The sequence below is a fragment of the Trichosurus vulpecula genome, chromosome 3 (assembly GCF_011100635.1).
Source record: "Trichosurus vulpecula isolate mTriVul1 chromosome 3, mTriVul1.pri, whole genome shotgun sequence".
Taxonomy (NCBI): Eukaryota; Metazoa; Chordata; class Mammalia; order Diprotodontia; family Phalangeridae; genus Trichosurus; species Trichosurus vulpecula.
In genome coordinates, this window is record NC_050575.1 from 265443697 (window position 1) to 265464182 (window position 20486).

The 20486-nt window shown below is 37.4% G+C and overlaps 2 protein-coding genes across 2 annotated transcripts in view; one reads left to right on the top strand and one right to left on the bottom strand.

Annotated features, from left to right (window-relative positions):
* Positions 1-8736: 8736 nt before the first annotated feature.
* Positions 8737-20486, bottom strand: part of PAK5 (p21 (RAC1) activated kinase 5) — a 126730-nt gene continuing 114980 nt past the window's right edge. Inside the window, exons 6-8 of the mRNA XM_036752189.1 lie at positions 14390-14515; positions 11671-11805; positions 8737-10931 (exon numbers count right to left, since the gene is read on the bottom strand). Coding sequence (XP_036608084.1) covers positions 10776-10931; positions 11671-11805; positions 14390-14515 — 417 coding nt within the window. The 3' untranslated portion in view covers positions 8737-10775. The remainder of the gene's footprint in view (positions 10932-11670; positions 11806-14389; positions 14516-20486) is intronic.
* On the top strand, positions 15441-15870 carry LOC118844316 (60S ribosomal protein L30-like). The gene has a single exon (XM_036752188.1). The coding sequence runs from the start codon at positions 15497-15499 to the stop codon at positions 15842-15844; it is 348 nt and encodes a 115-aa protein (XP_036608083.1). The 5' UTR covers positions 15441-15496; the 3' UTR covers positions 15845-15870.

Here is a 20486-nt window from a genome sequence, read left to right on the forward strand (position 1 = left end):
CATCCACTCTTGCTTTCTAGCCCAAGGGGACTAAGAACTATTTCCTAATTTCATCCTGCCTTTTCTAACCAATGTATGTTCAAAGCAAGTTATCTAGTATGCCTGGCATGCATTTACTCTTTCCTTCTACCTGGTGAGCATGTCTGTGTTACAGTAGATAGAGCTCAGAACACAAGGTCAGAAAAAGTCTTGAGTTCCAATCTTCCCTCAAATATTTACCAGCTTTGTGACCCTGGGCAAGCCACTTGTGCCCCACTGCCTCCGTTTTCTCATGTCTCAAATGCAAATAGTAATAGCATGCATCTCATAGGCTTGTTGTGAGCCAAAAATGTGGGAACATGTAAAATGCTACACAAATGTATAGTAGTGGTAGTAGTAGCAGGAGTAGTAGGAGCAGTAGTAGTTGGAGGAGTATATGGAGTAACAATGCTTATCACTATTCTTATGGAAATTCTTTTTTTCTTTGAGATCTGACTCAGGTATCACCTTCTCCTTGAAGAATTCTTTAATTGCTTCCTACTACTCCCATTCTCTTTTTTCTTGCATTTTCCTGTTTGTGTAAGCACTGTATTCCTCTTAGATTGGGGCCAAGGCCTGGGTGCTTCATGTTAGTAGCATTCACATGGTACTCTGCATGTAGGAAATACAAGCTTAGTAAATGTTGGCTGAATTGAATTAGATTCGATGAATTGAATACCACATGTTCTACTGGTAAGTAGAATAGGCAGCTGCTCACTTACTGGTCTTGGAGGAGTAACCAAATGCCCTTTGCCCCAAAGCACCCAGCTTCCCAGGTTGCCAAGTATAATGTCTGAATTTCACAAAATTAGTCATACCTTTAGGCTAAGGTATCTTTTAAAGTCTTTTGTGCTATCCCTGGTGTGTTGGAGCAGATAGGTAGGGGATATGCAGTTACAAAGATGAATTGAAAGACGGCCCCAGAGAGCAAGCTATTCATATTTCACTCATGTCCCTGGATGTTTTGGGGGTACAAACATTGCAGGATTTACTAGGCAGACAAAGTATATTATATCTTATGCTCTATAATCTCTACATAACCTATCTAGAGCATATAACTCTTTGGTAACAGTTAACAAGTGGCTTTTGCTGTGGTGTATGATGGTGAGAAACAATGGATTCTCCTCTGCCCAATTTTTCTAGGCTGCTACAAGAAGAAAAGCCTGAAAATATCGGCACCATTCACTTTTACCCATCAAGTGCACGTCACTTTCGACAAAACAAAGAAAACATATCTAGGTCTGCCAGTTCAGTGGCACAACTTGGGGCTGGCAGACAAAGTCAACCTGCCACCCAGCCATCTTGCTGCCATGAAGGTACTGTGATATAATGGTGGTCCCCAGTTGACTTAAGACTTCATTTGTCTGCTTGTGTTTACTTTTAGCAACTATATTTAGGAACAATTGGATTTTTCCTGGGGTGATGGTTTGTGCATTTTGAGGTCAATAAGGGAGAGTGAGAGCACCTTATGGCTTGATCCACTATCTTTGTTCCCAGAAGTCAAGTTCACATCCTCCTATCTTTCTGACTACTCTGCAATCTCTCCTTCATTGTATCTTCATCCACACTATACTCATTAATTATGGGGCTACCCTCAAGGCTCTGTCCTAGACCCATTTCTCTTTCTCCTCTATACCTGTCAACTTGATGATCTTACCAATTCTCATGGATCCAGTTATCACCTCTAGCCAGAGATTCCTGGATCTTGATATTAAGCCCTTGTAACTCTCCTGAGCTCTAGTCTTTCATATGGAACTATTTGTTGGATATTTTTATTTGGATGCCCTGGGTAGGCATCTGAAACTGTCCAAAGTAGAATGCGTTATTCTACCCCCCGCCAAAAAAAAAAAAAACCCTGTCTCTCTTCTAAATTTCTCTATTCCTGACACAGGTAGCACCATACTTCAAGTCACAGAGGTTTGAAGCCTCAATGTCATCTGAAAATCTACTCGGCCATTCCGTATTTCCAATCATTTGCCATTTCTATCATCTCTCATGTATGTCCTCTCTTCTCCATTCATACAGTTAGTACTTTACTGTAGGGCCTCATCAACTCTCACCTAGACTACTGGAATGGCCTCTTAGTCTCCCTACCTCCAGTCCCCTCTTACTTCAATCCATGCACACCTGCCAAAGTGATTTTCTTAATGCAGAGGTCTGCCTCATCTCACCTGACCCCCATCCAAGAAACTCCAATGGTATTGCCCCTAGAATCAGTGACAGACTTTGCTCTGTGATATTTAAAGCTCTTCACAACCTGACCCTTTTCTGCCTTTGGGGTTTGTTTACACATTACTCTGTGCTACACACTCTATGGCCTAGCCATACTCAGCTGAAATTCCTCACACAGAGAGGTTGTACCATTCTCCTGATGGTTCCTCATGCCTAGCATGCTGTGTTCTTACCTCCAAAACTTAGAATCCTTAGTTCTAGTGGCCCTTTCTGAGGGACATCTTTCCCATCTCTCCCAGATACTAGTGTTCCTTACTCACCGAGATTGCCTTCCATATCCTCTGTATATATCATTTATAGACATGTTATCTTCCCTCATTAGAAAGTGAGCTCCTTCACAGAAGATTCTGGGAAGAAGGCGGAGTAGGTCAGAAGATTCCAAGGTACATACTGAAGACTGACTATAAGGGATCCATCAGAACAGACTGCTTACCTTTTATATAACATAAAATGTAAAATGTATGTCTAATATTCTTATTATTAATTGTCGAGCTCATAAGAAAGAGGGGGATAAACCTGACTATGATATGAACTTAAAAAGTAAAACCATTTAGAAACAGCTAAAAACAGTAACTATTTTATACAAAAGAGGTGCAAGAAGAAGAAAGGATACAGAGGATTTAGATGGGAGAGGAGGGCTGGTAGTTCTGGTAATCTTCTTTCATCATGAATGGATTTAAGAGGGAACAATACATATATATTTGGAAGAGTATTGAAGTCTTCTAATTTAGAAGAAATAAAATGGTAGGGGTATAGTGAGGGGGGAGAGGACAAGGGAGGGGTTTTTAGAGGGGAGAATGAGGGAATAGGTAAAGGGAGGAGGGCAGGGTATGGAGGATGGGAATGGGAGGACAGGGGAGGGATCTTTAGAGGGGGGAAGGCAAGTAACAGGAGAGTAGGGTGATTGGTAGAGGGGGGTGGTAAGCAAGTAATAGGAAGGCGATGTAGCAGGTAGAAGTAAGTAGAGGAGGCAGGAGGGATAGGAAACAAAAGATATGTACAAATATAAAAAAACAGTGGGAGTATTTTGGGGAAAGTACATGTCTACATACGTACGTGTGTGTGTATATATATGTATGTATGTATGTATTTATGTGTGTGTGTGTAACTGTATGTGTATGTATATATCAAGAAACATATCTAAATTATATTGTAGCTTTCTGAGGGGGGAGGGGGGAAGAGAAAAAAAAGAACAAAGTTAAAAAGCGCGCAGCAGAGAACAAAAGAAAACACAAGGAAGCAAAAGATGGACAATTCTCAATACAACGTGTATTGTTTATCATACACGCTTTCTTGAAATGAAAGTTTATTGTTACATGTTTTGAATCCTCTCCTATGTTCTGCTACGCACATGACATGCTTTTTTTCTTTCTTTATATTTAAGTTTCAATATTTAAGTTTATGATATGTTTTTGTTTCTTTTTTCTATTTTGTATTTGCATTCTGGTAAAATAAAATAATTTTTAAAAACAGTTAAAAAAGTGAGCTCCTCAGGAGGACCTCGGGTAAACCTGGAAAGACTTATATGAAGTGATCCTGAGTGAAGTGAGCAGAATCAGGAAAACATTGTACATGGTAACAGCCAAAGGGGACCAGGACTGATTTTGATAGACTTAGCCCTTCTCAGCAATTCAAGGACCTAAAATTTTTCCAAAGGACACATGATGGAAAATGCCATCCAAGTATAAATTAAGAACTGTGGAGGCAGAATGTAGAGTGAAGCAGCAGACTCTTTTCTCTTATATTTTGTTTTGCTTTGTTTTCTTTCTCATGGTTTCTCCCATTCCTAATAATTCTTCTGTGCAACATGACTAATGTGAAAATGTGTAGAGCCCATATTGTATTGCTTGCCTTCTTGGGGAGGGAGAGAGGACGGAGGGGAAGAACATTCAAACTTGTGGCAATGAATGTTGAAAACTGAAAATAAATGTTAAAAAATTGATTTGCAGCCATAAGCATCTACATGTGTTGTCTCCTCCTGTTAGAGCATGACTTTCTCTAGAATGAGGACTCTCTGGCTTTTCAGTTTGTATCCTTGGCGGTTAACTGTGCTTTGCACAAAGTTAAGTGCCTAATACCTATTTGTTCAAAAAAGAAAGTAAGCTCCTTGAGGGAAAGGTCTCTTTCCACTTTTTCCTTTGCATCCCTAGCACTTAGTATAACAGCTGGCATTTTATGTTAATTATTGACTTTTTCTTTAAATAAATTGCAATGGGAATTTTCAACAGAACATGGAGCAATGCATTGGTTGAATTATTTCTAGAAATATTGAGTCATCTTTCCAGGTAAATTATTAAATTCAATCACTTTATAGATTGCATTAAAACTTACTTTTAGCTTTCACAATGGAATGATTTTAAATCACATTCATCATCACCTTTTTTGTGATCATATACAAATCTTTCTTTTTTCCTCTTTGCTTTTCATCACCTATTTGTGTGCCCTATTTTCCCAAATTATTCAACATTCCAGTTTAATAGCAAATTTCATCTGGAGGTTCTTATGTCCATATAATAGAGAGTAGATTTGCATACACCAAAATCTTCAGGCTATAGTAAAAGTCAATTTCTTTTCTCCATTAAAACAAAAGAATTTTTTTCAGTTTTGAGGTTGATCTCAGGAATTTTCAGTGTGTTCACTGAAAATCATTTGCCTGGTGCAATGCACAGACTGCCAAGCATGTATGAAATAAGCAGATCCCAGAATAACAAAGCAAAACATTCATTTAAACTAGGAAATGATCAACTTCTGACCTTCAGCATGAACTTCCACAAATGTAATTGTGGATAATGGGAAAATAACTGTGAAGCACATGCTTTTCATTTCACTGAATTAGAGCTTTTTCAGCACAATTAGTGAGAGAGAAGGTCTTTTCCCAGTATAAAGCGCATTATTATTATTATTATTACCATTTTTGTAACACTAGTGCCAGATAACTGTTATATATTTCCTCCAAGCTTTCCTAAGAATTAAAGATTGAATTTTCAGAGGAGCCTAATTAACATTTTTAAGTTATAAGGACGTTCTTTAGTGAAGAGGAGAAAGAGCAAGTGGAGAAAACAGACATTCGTATAAACAGCAACTATAGTGCTCTAATTTCAACTATCCCTGGGAATCATTTTTAGAGAGTTAGTCTGTGTTCACCAATGTAGTTATCAACTTGAGAAGACCATCTGAGGTATTTCACCTTATCACCGCCATTTATTAGTACCACAGAGGCCAATCATTTGACTTTCTGGTAAATATGCAAAAGAACAAAGTCACCGAGAAGCCACAAACAATCATAAAGAAAATTCCCCCAACCATATTTTCCTTAAAAATATTTTAAATATTTCACACAATATATGGAGAACTTCCAGTGTGAACTGGAGATACTAACGCAAGGAGATCATTTTAACTTCATAGGTAATTTACTGATGTTGATGCTAAACCACTGTCATATCATCCTATGTTTGAATGACTCAGTATCTTGACATCATTCCATTCAAATGAAAATGGGTTACTGTTGGATGAATTTACTTCCAGTGGAAACTGAGAGTCATCCCTGCATTGTATTGGAGTAGATTGTTTATCAGCATAATCAGCTTTTTGCCCTGGAAATCCTTGATATAGCCTAAAAACAGAGAGGCATGCCCTTTAGCCCTTCAGTGAAGGAAAGAACTAGCTCACCCAATCCACATTTTATGGACTCCCAACATATTCTGGTATTTCTGGGAAGTCAGCTTACATGTCACAAGTAAATTTGTTAGTAAATGGATCACTATTCTAGAGCCTTTGACTCATTTGAATATTAATAACATGGAATCAAATCTTATAATTTTTTGACACCTCCTGGATGAAAGGCACTGAGCTGAGTACTATTCAAGTTTGAAGACAAATTTGGAATTCTCCGCATATTTTCTTATTCACATACAATTATCAGGCTGTGTCTACAGGGCACATTCAAATAAGCACATTGCATGGGACTTCTTTTGTGAAGGAAACATCCTAGTAAGCTCTCTAGGTACTAAAATAGATCAGTTAGGTAAGGTTGAGCCAACAGACTAATTCAGTTGGAACATTTACTTGAGTTAGCTTGGGAATCCAAGTGAGCACATGAAAAGTCCTGAGCCTAAAAGGGCCAGTGTCTCCCATTGCATTCTGGGTCATCTCCAGTCATCCTGAGGAATATCAGGTTACTAGATCCAGATGGCTCTGGAGGAGAAAGTGAGGCTGGTGACCTTGCATAGTCCTCCCTCATTCAAATCAAAGTCAACTGCAAGTCATGTCATCATTTCCCTGATGTCCTGGTCCTCTTTGAAAATGAAGGACAAAGACAAACTTTGAGTTGACTGAGCTACCTGAAAGGGCACCCAGCTAGTCTGGTAACTCAGCTCATCTTCCCTCTCTCACTCTCCCTCTCCTTCTCCTCTCCAAAGGAAAGTAAATTTTGATGGCCAGAAGCTGCCACTTAACTTGGCATTTATTGGATAGATCTTTCTTTCTTTTCCTTCTTTCTTTCTTTTTCCTTCTTCCTTCCTTTCTTCCTTTCTTCCTTCTTTCCTTCCTTTCTTTGTTTCTTTCTTTTCATTTCTTTGTTTCTTTTCTTTTTTTTCCTTCCTTCTTTCCTTCTTTCTTTCTTTCTTCCTGTCTTTCTTTCTTTCCTTCCTTCCTTCTTCCTTTCCTTCTTTCCTTCTTTCCTTCCATCCATCCATCCTTCCAAATCCAGTTTACTTGGAAGCTCATGAATAGGTCCAATTCATCAGAGAAATGTTCACAGGTATTTTCAGCATAGCTGAGTGGAGAGAAAATTTCAGTAAAAGGAAAAAGTTCAAGTCCTCTCTCTCTAGCTCTGTGACTGTGTGAGTCACCTCCATGAAATTAAATTTTCTTGCCTGTCAAATGAAGATGATACCATAATAAAATCAGTAATAGCTGATATCTATATCACTGAAGCTTGCACATTGTCTTATGCACATTTATCTTAATTTTTTACAAAAAATTCATGAGGCAGGTAACAACAACAATAAGAATACCAGCTAATATATATCAGCTTAAGGTTTGCATAATGTTTTTTGTATATTATCTCATTTGGTCTTCATCACAATTATGCCCTTAAAAGCAGGAAATGCTTTGTGTCTTTCTTTGTATCTTCAGTGCTTGGTACAGTGTCTGGCACACAGTAGGTACTTAATAAATATATATAGACCGAATGAAGTAGATGCTATTATCATCCCCATTTTATCTATTAGGAAACTGAGGCAGAGCGGGCTAAATGACCTGTCCAACGTTGCACACGCTAATAAGTATATGAGATGGGATTTGAATTTGGGTTTTTCTGGCTCTAAGTCCAAGGCTCTAACGACTACACCAAGCTGCTTCTCATTACTGTCATGTTTACGCCAGTATTTCAGGAAATTGAAGGTCAGAAAGATTAGAAGGACTTGCCCATGGTCATGGAGTTAGTAAATATAAAAGTTGGAATTCCATCCTAGGTCTCTTCTACCAGTTTGGAATTCTTTGGGCTACATCATAATGCATACTGTATCTGTCTGAAGGGAAGGCAACAGGCCAGATGATCTCTAGACCTCCAACGTTAAGATCTGAATCTTAGGATGTGGTCACAATGATACACAGTCTGTACTTTAGAAACTTTAAATATGGAGCAGCACAACACTCTGTTACTCAGGATATAACTTCAGGTAATGGCCTTGTTACTCTTGCCAGTGAAGTGTCTGTGTGTGTGTGTGTGTGTATGTTTCTGTAAGTACATCCCTACAGGTAAGAGGGGTTGGTCCCTCTCTCTTTGGACCAGTCTGTACAAAGTGCTTGTGTTTTGGTCATCTTTCAGAATAAGCGTTTTGTCTTTGAAGCACAGGATCACAGATTTTGAGCTAGAAGATTTTGTTAGAGGCCATTTAGACCAGGTCCCTCATTTTACAGATGAAGAAACTGAGCCTCAGAGAGGTTAATTTCCTTGTCCATGGTCACACATGAGTAAATATTAGAGGCAACCGTCAAATCCTGGTATTCTTAAATCTTAGACTTTAACACATCTATCATATATATCATGTATTTGGTCCAAAAAATGACCAACCTATAGTGTCCAGCTAGGCTTACCTTTTGTAATTGATTAGGTTTATAGAATTCTTTTCATAAAAGAAATATAACAGATGTAGATATGTAATTACTCATACCAGCTTACTGACTTGACTCTGATGATTTTTCTAATATGTTTCTTTGAGGAAATTCTCCTTACTCATGAGTCCACAGTAGTTTGATTAAGAACAATTGTCTGGATCCCTGTTTTAGACTAAAATATCACATATTCCCTTTTCTAGCTGACGAGGTAGCTGGTAATCACAAGTGGTAACACATATTCTTTCATTAGTTACCCACTAACGTTCACTTTGTTTCTCCAAGATCATGAAGGATCGTTTCTTCCCTGTTCAAGGAATCCTCTCATTTAGGAAATTAGTGCAGGCTCCAAAACCATAATGGGGAAAATGCAAACATTTATTTTTATTTGCAAATGCAGTTTTCTGCCAGTAGTTGGTGCTCACAAAACCTCTTAAGCTACAATAACTTTCAGTAAACTCAATAAATACTTTAAAAAAATATCTAGTGATAAGAAAATTACAGAAAATTTTTTCTTACACTGTTGAAAATGTTTTGAATCCAAAATTTACTATCATATTCAAAGGTTATTAGCAGTTATTCTGGTTATTAAAAAGATTTTTTAAAACATCTCTATATTCCTGGTTTAAGACAATTATTCACTTGAAACTCCAGGCCTGTAGTGTTCTAGTATTTATGCTTTGGATTTTAAAATCGTGTACATTTCCATAAATACATGTTTTTTGCTGATTTTTATGAAATGAAATTTTTAATCCTATTTACCACAGAGAATCTCCATCTGCTTGCAAAAACAAATAAAAAACAAACAAACAAAAGTACCCCAGGGAAATCCAAACAGCAGTAGGTAATCTTATACTTAATTCTTTTTTCTTTTAAATATAACAAAAAATTAGAAACCTATTAATTACAAAAACTCCTTAATGATACCTAGAGCAACCAGAGATAGTTTTTTTTTTCCAAATCTAATTCACATTTGTAACAGTACTTGAAGTAATTAAGAAAGCTTCTGGTTGGTCTATTTGGTAAGGAATGGCTTCTTTCTGATATATAATTAAAAGAAACTAATAGTGATGATGTAGCACTTCCAAAGTTTTAAAGGCATATCTACATAGGCCTACAGTTAACATGCAAGTTATCCAACAGGCAACACAAAATTTATTGTTGTAGTCATTCAATTATCAACATTCAAGAAGGTCTAGACAGCAGCACAACTCTTCTATGTCAGAAACACATTAATAACGTGAAAACAGGAAAAGTCAGAATATAACTGGGAAAATACCCCCTGTGGTAAACTGACTGTTAGAGTCAACTCAGACTTCCATCATGTGAAGAATCAATTCAGACTTCCCTCTGTGTAAACAATAGAGATTAATACTGTGGTACAAGGTCAACACAGACTGAACTGAGGGATCCGCCTTCTTGCTAGGAGACACTGATCAATCCTTAGATCTCTCCTGTAACAAATCAAAGTTTAGTATGAAAGCAAAGGTTTTGAAATGAGACAAAAATGGAATTGTTGAGCTTCTAATTTAATTATTTCTCTTTTTCCTTTTGGGAATTGAAATAATTTGATTAGTGTATTTGCAGTGCTCAATTTTTATAAATGAGCTTGATTTTCCCTAGTGTAGAAACACCTCCTAAGTAGTTGAGCTGGTCACTTGGGAAAGCCATACTCAGTTTTTCAGACTACTAAGGGACCACTTAGTAAATTCCTGCTTCATTGCACTTGTATCCTGGAAGAAGGAACTTGATGTCTCTAAATGTAGGACTGGCTACCAAGTAGTAGCTTTTATTGGGATGATAGTTTTTTTCCAATGGGAAAACAAAATGTGTGCTATTATCTCCTCCCACCCACCCACCTTTCTCTACCACATACAATACTTATTAAATTAAGAAGGATATTCTACTAAAGCTGAAGATGATAAGTATTCTTCCGGGATTCTAAAGAACTCTCTGTTCTCTGATAAAAATGTAGGAAAGACTTTGTTCAAACTCCTGCTAAGTTACACATATTACTTCAACTAATACAATGGCTACTTGACATCAAAGTACTATAAATTATCAAAAGTATAATACAGAAAATTACAAATTCATTGCAAAATACATTACACTGCTACAATTCAGAAAAAAAGTGCTTTTTATCTTTTGCCAGAAAAGTATTGTTCCAAAATAGAAATGGAGGGTAGTCTTCCTCTTGGAGCAAACTCCTGTGGCTTATCCTACATGTGCTATGCATAATAACCTTTTCAAAAAAATGCCTATATGGAGTCTTTCAGGTTTGCTGGCTGAAGGGCTCAAAAAAATAATGGAAATGACAGGTTGTTTGTACTTCCCCATGGTTTTCATGCTCTTCTTCCAAATCTCATGAGAAATCCTCCTTTGGATCTCTAACCATGGGGATCCGCCATTTAGCGGTGCCTGTATTGTCTCATGAGTGGAACAATGCAAGCAGGTGGGCCGGCTAGTTTCAAGAATGGATGTCCAATTAGTTCTTGTGCTGTTGCTCTCTGGGAGGGTTCCCTCACCAACATCAAGTCTAGGAACCCTCGAAGCACTGAAGAAACCTGTAATATCACACAGACATCATGAATAAGATAATGTAAATCATCATCCCAACAAAAACTGACTTTTACAAAGTCCTTAATGGCTAAAAACAAAACAAAAAACCCCAAACCACGGCCTACATTATCTGCTGCAATTCAGACAACTACCTTGTGAGGTAGGCAATCAAATTATTACTATCTCCATTTCACAAATAGAGAAACTAAAGCTGATAGGGGATAAATTGCCAGACGAAGACCACATTTGTAATTTCCAGAGCCAGGATTCTAGCCTAGGACTTTCTTTATCTCTAAGATTAGTATTTCTTTCCCTTATCCTATACTAGCTTTTCATAGACACTTATCAGAGTTCTGTAAATTAGTTTCTCACTTAGCCTAAATAGTTAATTCTAAGAAATAACCCTAATGGGAACATGGAAACAAAAAAGGCACTGCTTTCCATTACTAGAAGTAATTTATCCTGGTACCATCAATTTAGGAAAAAAATAGGATATGTGATAATAATAATAACACACACAGTAACTTAAAGGAGTAGTCATACTTCAGGCAGAGGCTGAACTACAAAATCTCTAAGGCCCCTTCTAAGATTCTAGGATTCTCTAGTAATCAATACATCAATTACAAGTTGAAATAAATTGAGTAGTTGATAATTGTTTACATGCAATAACCCTGGTCTCAGAATGCCAAGGTGGCCTATTGATTATCAATTTTTTGATCTTCAATAAATCATATAAATCTTCACCTTGTGTAGGTCCTTCACTCTTGGAGGTAAGTTATCACGGATCCTACGCATTGCCTGGAGTGGAGGTTCATTGAAATAAGGAGGTTCTCCATCTATCATTTCTATGACCATAATTCCAAGTGACCAGATATCCACCTGTTTTATAAAGTTCATAGATTAATATTGAGGGGGAAATGGTCATTATGAAGCACATACTTTACCTAAAGCAAGTAATTCACAAATTATTCATAAACAATTTTACTCATAAATAACCCAAGAGGGAGATTTTTTTAAAGCATATATTCCTTAGACAGAGGTTTCATTTCAGTTATGTTTATAAAAAAAAATCTAATTTCTCATGGGGAGTTCTGGTTTGCCTTGTAAGGAAGTAGATCTCATCAATAATATTCTACAAAAGCAATGTATATATCACCATTTCAAAGTTTGTTGCTTTCATTAGAACCTTATTTTACCACCTGCAGCTGTCTGATAGGTCCAGACAGTAAATCTCCATAAAATAAAAAGAGGTTGTCAAAATAACAACATATTTAAAACTTTCTACTTAAGAAAAACTGCATTTAAAATACTGAAAGTAAATTTAAAATAGTGTCACATTCCATAGAAGACATTTTGATATTTACTGCTTTAGACATCAGGTTTAGATGGATAATGGTCAAAAGATATGAAAAGATAATTTTCAAAGGAAGACATGAAAATATGAACTAATCCTTGGGAAATCTTAAGACTTACTATAAAAGAGATATACAGTAAAAACAACTTTGAGGTACCATCTCATAATCACCAACTTAGCAAAAATAATTAAGAGCACCAAAACTCAATGCTGGCAGGGTTGTGGAATACAAGGTACACTCAATCATTATGGATGGAATTACAAAGTTGCAGAATCATTTTGGAGAGCAATATAACAGCATACATTAACCATTAAAAAACATACCCTTTGAACTAATCATTCCATTGTTAGGAATAGAATCAGAAAATATCAAAAAGCAAAATTAAAAAGAGCTCTCTGTTGGAGGATTTTCCCATCAGTACTATGTATAAGTACCAAGACTTAGAAACAATGTAAATGCTGAGCAGCGGGGGAAATTGTAGTCCATTACAGGAATAGGAGAGGCAACATGGCATATTATAGCAGATAGAAAACTTCCTTCGGAGTAAGGGAGTCTTGGGGATCAAATCCCATCTCAGACATAAGCTAGCTATGCGACTGGGCAATTCACTTAATGTCTCAGTGCCCCGGGGAACTGTCCGCAAGTACACAGCATTCACAGGTCTATATTAGGAGACAGGGTTTCTTCAATGGAAGTCCCCTATACCAATCAAACCAAAGGGATAGACAGTGCCCCTACTTCCTCCTGCTAAGTTATAAAGAAAATTGACTTGGGTGTATCATTAAAAATTAAGTTTTCAATACAAATTGTTAATAATAAAAAAGTCAGTTTAAAAAACAAAGAAAACAAAAGAGAAGTTCAGCTGTTTTGGCAAAACTTTGCCTTGTAGGAACCTTTGGGTTCTACATTGTCTTGTAAAATCAGAACGTGCAGCAGTTGGCTTTATACATCCCGTTTCAGGGTAGAGGGACAAGAATAGGCAGATGACACACAGTGATTTCTAGTTAAAGAATGGGGAATTCATTCAAGGGGAATGAAATCAACACACTATCAATTTCCAGTTACACTGACACATCGTATCAGCTGGATGTATTCCTATCATAACCTATACAATGGCCTGCTTTTACAGTTTATATCTCAGGGCCAAGATGAAAAAATTGAATGTAGTTTATCATCCAAGGTACCACAAGCTACAACGTACATACACATCCTCAGGTTTCATTCAGTCAGTTTGTTCGGTTCAGTGCTTCTCACCACATCTTTACATTTCTCCTTCAGCTATACAATATGGGTGATTCCCCAACACATAAATATATTGGATCTTACACATTATAATGGTTGATAATTAATTCAGAGCAGACTCCTTGGGAAACTGGACACATTTCAAACAAAACTTAATAACTGTGATAGATAAATGTTATCTTTTGAGAGTAGATTTGAGTTTTAGAAAAACTGATAAACATAATACAGATTCAATTATGACATTAGAATCATACATTTAAACAGGTTGGGAATTTTAGAGGTTGGTGCTCTGTCTTTCTTTATACCTTGATCTTCTCCATTTTGAAGATGTGGAAATTGAAGTACAGAGAGGTTAAGGGTTAAGTGAATTACGCTGGGCCATATAACTAATGAATGTCTGAAGGAAGGATTTGATCCCAGTTCCCCCTGACTACAATTCTAGTATTCTGTCAGTTAGGCTATGTTGCCTTTCTAAATAAAGTAAATTATATAAGTGGGTAATAATGCCATTTCTTATTTAATTTGGGAGAAAAAAAATAAGAGATGTAATTGTAGAGTAATGAACCTTTGAGAATAAGTTTCTTTCTATGACTCTAAAGACATTATCGTGTGTGTATGTGTGCACATGTGTATACACACATGTTTGTGAATACCTACACATATTTACACATGATATACATAAACACACATACATATAATATACATATATTTAGATACGAAACATACATGTGCTTTTGTATGTGTAACATACATACACACACACATATATAAAATTTATTGAGCTCTCACAATCTTCCTGGCCTTATGACATACACAAATGCTTTCGTGTATTTCATGGTTGCAGAAAGGATATTTTTTTTCCTTACCTCTGTTCCATAAGGTAGTCTAGATATGACCTCTGGTGCCATCCAGTAGGGAGTGCCAACCAGTGATTTCCTCTTTGGGACTTCTTTGGAAACTTGGGCACAGAAACCAAAATCAGATAACTTTATCTGGAAAAACAAATAGATGCAACAGCATGACTCCATTGACCATATTTTCTGCCATTCTCTATAGACATCAGGGAAGCAAGATACAAAATTAAATGATTTGTTATTTCCTGTACTTTAGCAGATAATATATTCAGTACTTCAGCAGATAATATTGTAATCTGCCCTACTATGCCTAGCACAATACTAACTGTTCAATATATATCTGATTTTATTTTAAAATGATGGATTCAAGGAATTTTATATATGTATCTATATGTATATGTATATAAATATATACATGCACACATATTTATATATGTTGATTTTCTTTTAAAATGATGTTCTCAACTGTACAACTATGCATATATTGAGAAAATAAAAGCAAGATTATTGGATGCTATAAAGATATTTAGAAATTCATCATCTAATAATGTTTTTACATATAAGTCAGTTAATAAGTGTTTATTAAGCTCCTACTGTGTGTCAGGTACTTTGTTAAGGGCTAGGGATACTAAGAAAGGTAAAAGATAGTACCTGCTCTCAAAAGAGCTCACAGTCGGATGGTGAAATGAGTGGAATATCCTCCCTACTAATACTCATTCTTTAGAGCTTTATCTACACATCAACTCCTCCACGGAGCCTTCCTTTCAAACAAGATTATAATCTTCTTAAAGGGAGGGACTTTTTCATTTTTGACTTTGTATCCCCAGAATTCTGTGCAGTGTCTGGCACATAGTAGGCACGTTTTACAGTGCTTTCAGATTGACTGATTGCTTGATTTCAAGGTTGGTTAAATACCGTCTTCCTTTTTTGACCTTGCATAGCATTTTGTTTTGCACATGTTTTTGTACTTCTATTAAGTTTTGTGGTATAAGTTATCTGTATATATGGGTTTTTCCCCCACTTTATAGACTGTAAGATCTAAGCAGAGGCTTTCTCACTTCCCGGCCATCTTGGCGGCAGGTCTCTGGCTGAGGGTCCTCCCGCACCGCAGGCAGGAAGATGGTGGCCGCAAAGAAGACGAAAAAGTCGCTGGAGTCCATCAACTCGAGGCTCCAGCTGGTCATGAAAAGCGGCAAAAACGTGCTGGGCTACAAACAGACCCTGAAAATGATCCGACAAGGCAAAGCCAAGTTGGTCATCTTAGCCAACAACTGCCCAGCCTTGAGGAAATCAGAGATTGAATATTACGCTATGTTGGCCAAAACTGGCGTACATCACTACAGTGGCAATAACATTGAATTGGGTACAGCATGTGGGAAGTACTACAGAGTATGTACACTGGCTATCATTGATCCAGGTGATTCTGATATCATTAGAAGCATGCCAGAACAGACCAGTGAGAAGTAAACTGTACAAAAATATACTTTAATAAACGGGCCAAAACTTGTTTTAAAAAAAAAAGATCTAAGCAGAGAAAAGCTGTGTTTTAGCTCAACATTTTAATCTCTAGCAGTGCTTACTGTAGTGATCAGCAAGCACACTGTAATACCTAAGAAGTGTTGGTTAGTTAAAACTGAATTCTAAGGAATATGCCCATAGAATGGAAAGAAAGGAAACAGATCCTTAAGGGAAAAAGTTAATTCCTATCATTTCTCTTTCCTGATTGTAAACTACAGGATCAATGAAATATCTGAACAAAGGGAATGCCAGAAAGTTGCTATCAGGAGTGACTTATCATCTGTTTAATGCAGATATCTCTTTCCAGGCTTCAAGATGACTGGAAGTTTAATAATGTTCTCCATGACAAACAGAAGGGAGATGAGTGGAATCACTACCAATTTTTGAAAAGTCAAGACCATTTTTCTCTCCTATGAGTGTAAGAGCATTTCAATAACCATTGCTCATCTGAGTACGTAACAGAAAATTTTCTTTACAAAAAAGTTAAGTACACCCAACTCATCCCTGAATAAATCTTCAATTGCAGATGAGTACCCAAGTAATAAGTATAAATGAAGCATTGCATATAGGTCCTAAAAGCAAGCTGTGTTGCCTCTGAGATGTCCCTTTTCCTCATCTTGACAGAGTTGTGTAACTTCTCCATTTAGTAAAGCACCCCTTTACTCCAGAATTCCATTTAGCTTCAGAAAACTTGGGCTAATGGGAATGCCTGCTAAGATGAAAAGGAGCAACTTATTAGGCAAAGACCATCTTGGGAACCAGCCAATTAGGAACTGCCTTTACATGTAGGTTTAAGTAGTGCAGTGGGAGGAGCATGGGCTTGAAATGAGGAAGACTCATCTTCCTGAGTGCAAATCCAGCCTCAGACACTTATGCTAGCTGTAACCCTGAGCAAGCCACTTACCCCTGTTTGCCCAGTTCCCCATCTATAAAATGAGCTGAAGAAGGAAATGGCAAACCATTCGGGTTTCTTTGCTAAGAAAAACCCAAAAGGGGTCACGCAGAGTCAAACAGGACTGAAATGACTGAACAACAAAAACAACAACAACAAACTAATTAGATTAAATTTCTACTTGAACTTTACCTCCACAGTGAGAGTATGTAGTGTTTAAGTAGGAATTAAGGTAATAAAAGCAAGTGTGAGGGAATAGCAAGGTTCGGGGAAGGGAGGAAGGTAGAGTGAAGAAGCTACAATCACATGAAAAAATCTCAAACATGTCATTCAAGAGAATTTGAAAAATCTGCACTAAATACCGTGTTTAGGAAATTCCTACACAGGATCATGGCTGCAGAGGAGGGAAGGGACCTTAGAGGTCACCTAATCCAAACCCCTCACTTTAGAGATGAGAAATTGAGACCCAAAGAGGTTACTACTCGATCATGAGGTAGTGAGGTGTCACAATGCATACAGCACTAGACTTGCCTGCCTCATATACTTCCTAGCTGTGTCACTATGAGCAAGTCATTTAATCAACACCTTTCAGCTTCAGTTTCTTTATCAGTCAAGTTGACAATCACTGATTAAGCAGATATGGGGCACTGTGATAAGCTCTGGAGCTACAAAGAAAGGCAAAAAATAGTTCCTGTTCTCCAGGAGCTCATAATCTCACTGAGGAGAGGACATGCAAACAATGATGTACAAACAAGATCTGTACAGGATCCACTGGGGGGAAGTCTCAGAAGAAGGGCACTCCAAAAGAGTAAGGAGGACTAGGAAAGGTTTCTTGTAGAAGTTAGGACTTAAGTTGAGACTTGAAGGAAGTCAGGGAAGCCAGGAGGTGCAGATAAGGAAGGGAAGCATTCCAGGCTGAAAGGACAGCCAGTGAATATGCCCAGAATCAGGAGGAGATGGAGCATTTGAGGCAAGGAACAGGAGAGAGGCCAGAGGATGTGGGGCAGCAAAGATCGAGAGTATGTAGTGGGGCAGCAAGGTTCAGGAACAGGGAAAATGTCAGACAGAACTGCATCGACCTCACAGCGTTGTAGGAGGCCATTGTATGAGTTAGCATATGAAAAGTGCTTTGCAAACAAAGTGCTACATAAATTCTCTTAAGTATGGTTGTTGTTTTTGTCCTTATTAGGTTGGCTAAGAACTCGTTGAACTGGGTATGAGTACTTCAGACTCCATACTTAGCATTCTTTCCATGGATGAAGTGTGAGCCTCTTGAGAACAAAGACTATAAAATTTTGTCTTTATGTCTCATGCCCAGCACTGTTCTTTTTTTTAAAAAAATTTAGTTTTCAACATTGATTTCCACAAGATTTTGAGTTACAAATTTCCTCCTCATTTCTACCCTCCACCACCCTAAGATGGCATAAATTCTGATTGCCCCTTTTCCCAGTTTGCCCTCCCTTCTATCACCTCACTCCCCTCCTTATGCCCCTTCCCCTTACTTTCTTGCAGGGCAAGATAGATTTCTATACCCCATTGCCTGTATATCTTATTTCCCAGTTGCATGTAAAAACAATTTTTTTTAAACAATTGTTTTTAGAACTTTGAGTTCCAAATTCTCTCCCTTCTTCCCTCCCCACCCACCCTCCTTGAGAAGGCAAGCAATTCAACATAGGCCACACATGTATCGTTATGCAAAACAATTCCATAATAGTCACATTGTGAAAGACTAACTATATTTGTCTCCATCTTATCCTGTCCCCCTTTATTCACTTTTCTCCCTTGACCTTGTCCTTTTTCAAAAGTGCTTGCTTTTGACTACCTCCTCCCCCAATATGCCCTCCCTTCTATCATCCCCTCCTTGTCCCTTTCCCCCCTATTTTCCTGTAGGGTAAGATAACCAACCCAATTGAGTGAATATGTTATTCCCTCCTTAAGTCAAATTCGATGAGAGCAAGATTCACTCATTCCTTTTCACCTGCCCCCTCTTTTCCATTATAACTGCTTTTTCTTGTCACTTTTGAGATAATTTACCCCATTCTATCTCTACCTTTCTCCTTCTTCCAATATATTTCTCTTACTCCTTAATTTTATTTTTTGAAGATATCATCCCTTTATATTCAACTCACACTGTGCCCTGTGTCTATATATATGTATATACACATACACACACACACACACACACACACACACACACACACACACACACATATATATATGTATGTATGTATACTCCCTTCAGCTACCGTAATACTGAGAAAGGTCTCATGAGTTACAAATATCATCTTTCCATGTAGGAATGTAAACAAAACTTTTCAACTTTAGTAAATCCCTTATGATTTTTCTTTCCTGTTTACCTTTCCATGCTTCCCTTAATTCTTGTATTTGAAAGCTAAATTTTCTATTCAGCTCTGATCTTTTCATCGAAAATGCTTGAAAGTCCTCTATTTTATTGAAAATCCATATTTTGACCTGGAGTATTATACTCAGTTTTGCTGGGTAGGTGGTGATTCTTGGTTTTAATCCTAGCTCCTTTGACCTCTGGAATATCATATTCCAAGCCCTTTGATCCCTTAATGTAGAAGCTGCTAGATCTTGTGTTATCCTGATTGTGTTTCTACGACACTTGAATTGTTTCTTTCTGGCTGCTTGCAGTATTTTCTCCTTGATATGGGAGCTCTGGAATTTAGTGACACTATTCCTAGGAGTTTTCTTTTTGGGATCTTTTTCAAGAGGGGATCAGTGGATTCTTTCAATTTCTATTTTACCGGCTGGCTCTGGAATATCAGGGCAGTTCTCCTCGATAATTTCTTGAAAGATGATGTCTGGGTCCTTTTATTTTATCATGGCTTTCGGATAGTCCAATAATTTTAAAATTCTCTCTCCTGGATCTATTCTCCAGGTCAGTGGTTTTTCCAGTGAGATATTTCACATTGTCTTCCATTTTTTCATTCTTTTGGTTCTGTTTTATAATATCTTGATTTCTCTCAAAGTCATTAGCTTCCACTTGCTCCAATCTAATTTTTAAGGTGGTATTTTCTTCAGTGGTCTTTTGGACCTCCTTTTCCATTTGGCTAATTCTGCCTTTTAAGGCATTCTTCTCCTCATTGGCTTTTTGGAGCTCTTTTGCCATTTGGGTTAGTCTATTTTAAGCTGTTATTTTCTTCAATATTTTGGGGGGTCTCCTTTAGCAAGCTGATGATTTGTTTTTCATGATTTGCTTGCATCACTCTCATTTCTCTTCTCAGTTTTTCCTCTACTTCTCTTACATGATTTTCAAACTCCTATTTGAGCTCTCCCATGGCCTATGATCAATTCTTATTTTTCTTGGAGGATTTGGATGTAGGTGCTTTCACTTTGTTGACTTCTTTTGGATGTATGTTTTCATCCTTTTTGTCACCAAAAAAAGATTCTATAGTCTGAGTCCTTTTATGCTGTTTGATTATCTTCCCAGCCAATCACTTGACTTTTGAGCTTTTTGTCAGGGTATGACTGCTTTCAGAGTGGAAAGTGCTTTGTCCCAATCTTCAGGGGTTTTGCACTGCTGTTTTCAGAGCTACTTCTATTCTGAGGTGGTATGATGCTCCTCTCCTGGCCTGTGCTCTAGTCTGTGAGTGCAAGTACTCCTTTCTGCCTTGTGACCACCAGAAGATCTCCCTTTCCACAACCATGACAAAGCTCTGCCTCACCAGTGCTCCT

Coding starts and splice junctions, on each gene's coding strand:
- LOC118844316 (XM_036752188.1), top strand. CDS start 15,497: ATGGTGGCCGCAAAGAAGACGAAAAAGTCGCTGGAGTCCATCAACTCG.